The sequence below is a fragment of the Perkinsus marinus genome (assembly GCF_000006405.1).
Source record: "Perkinsus marinus ATCC 50983 genomic scaffold scf_1104296947102, whole genome shotgun sequence".
Classification (NCBI taxonomy): domain Eukaryota; phylum Perkinsozoa; order Perkinsida; family Perkinsidae; genus Perkinsus; species Perkinsus marinus.
The window spans coordinates 1-1,004 of NW_003210711.1; the positions used below are offsets into that span (position 1 = coordinate 1).

The 1,004-nt window shown below is 46.8% G+C and overlaps 1 protein-coding gene across 1 annotated transcript; it reads left to right on the forward strand.

The window, feature by feature from the left end:
- Positions 1 to 97: 97 nt before the first annotated feature.
- Positions 98 to 517, forward strand: Pmar_PMAR000329 (hypothetical protein; the record flags this gene model as incomplete). Its single annotated transcript, XM_002779468.1, has 1 exon — positions 98 to 517. One exon carries the CDS (start codon positions 98 to 100, stop codon positions 515 to 517), a length of 420 nt encoding a protein of 139 aa, XP_002779514.1.
- Positions 518 to 1,004: the final 487 nt, after the last annotated feature.

The window sequence follows — 1,004 nt, forward strand, 5'->3', positions numbered from 1 at the left end:
CATGCACCGGACAGCAGCATATGGTGTCCTCTCTGAAGCCCATCATGGACTCGGTTACCAAGTTTTTATATGTCGCCTCTCTTCAGTATACACCCTGATGGCTATTATGATCCAGCTGCTCCTCGTTAATGTCATCATCGCTCTATTGACTATTCAGTCCGCAGCGAGACCTCCCCCACCCAAGGGGGTCTATTCTAAGGTTCTTGACGATATTACTGTTGAAGCAACCTTCGGCGAACCGGAAGACACGGAGCTTCCTCTCATCCTGAGCTGCAAATGTGGGCAGAAGGATTGGAAATATTCGGATGACTTGATGGTGAAGAAGACAGGATTCGATATATTCAATATTGATGGCGGCTCCTTGGGCCATTACCGGAAATTTCTAGCGGTTGTCAGATCGAACTGTCCAAGGTTTCAACTCCAGGAGCCTGATCTGCAAAAGTTCATCTACTCTGCTTCCAGTCATACCATTCAAACTAAGGTGCTGGGCAAATTCACCGCTCTAGTCAAGGCATGAATCCCTATCCATACTCTTCTGGGATTAAAGTCTCGACCATCAGTGATCCCAGTATGCTGACTTTCGGTTATCATAACCAGTATAGGTGGTATGGTAAATCTTGTTAGAGTATGTTAAACATACGTCCGTCCATATGACGATTCAAATCTGGTTGATCATATCGTCAAACTGATTCTGACTTCACTCTGGGGCAGTATACTTGCGTGCAACGATGATGGGCAGGCGTGCTTTTGCTCGGGCCGAGCTATGGCCATCCCTATTATTAGATAGATCCAATTACTCCACTACTCAAGTTAGCCTTTTCTCGAGAGCTCAATGGCGATGAGTTCAGTTCTTGGCGCCGCCATGATGGCGGCAACAGTTGCAAACACAGGCTCGATCGCATCGTCCCGCCCGAAACTTATGATAAATCTTATCAACTTAACTCGTCACATACTTCATCTGTGGCCATCAGATCGTCATCCTTGCACTTTGTGGATTGCACGTC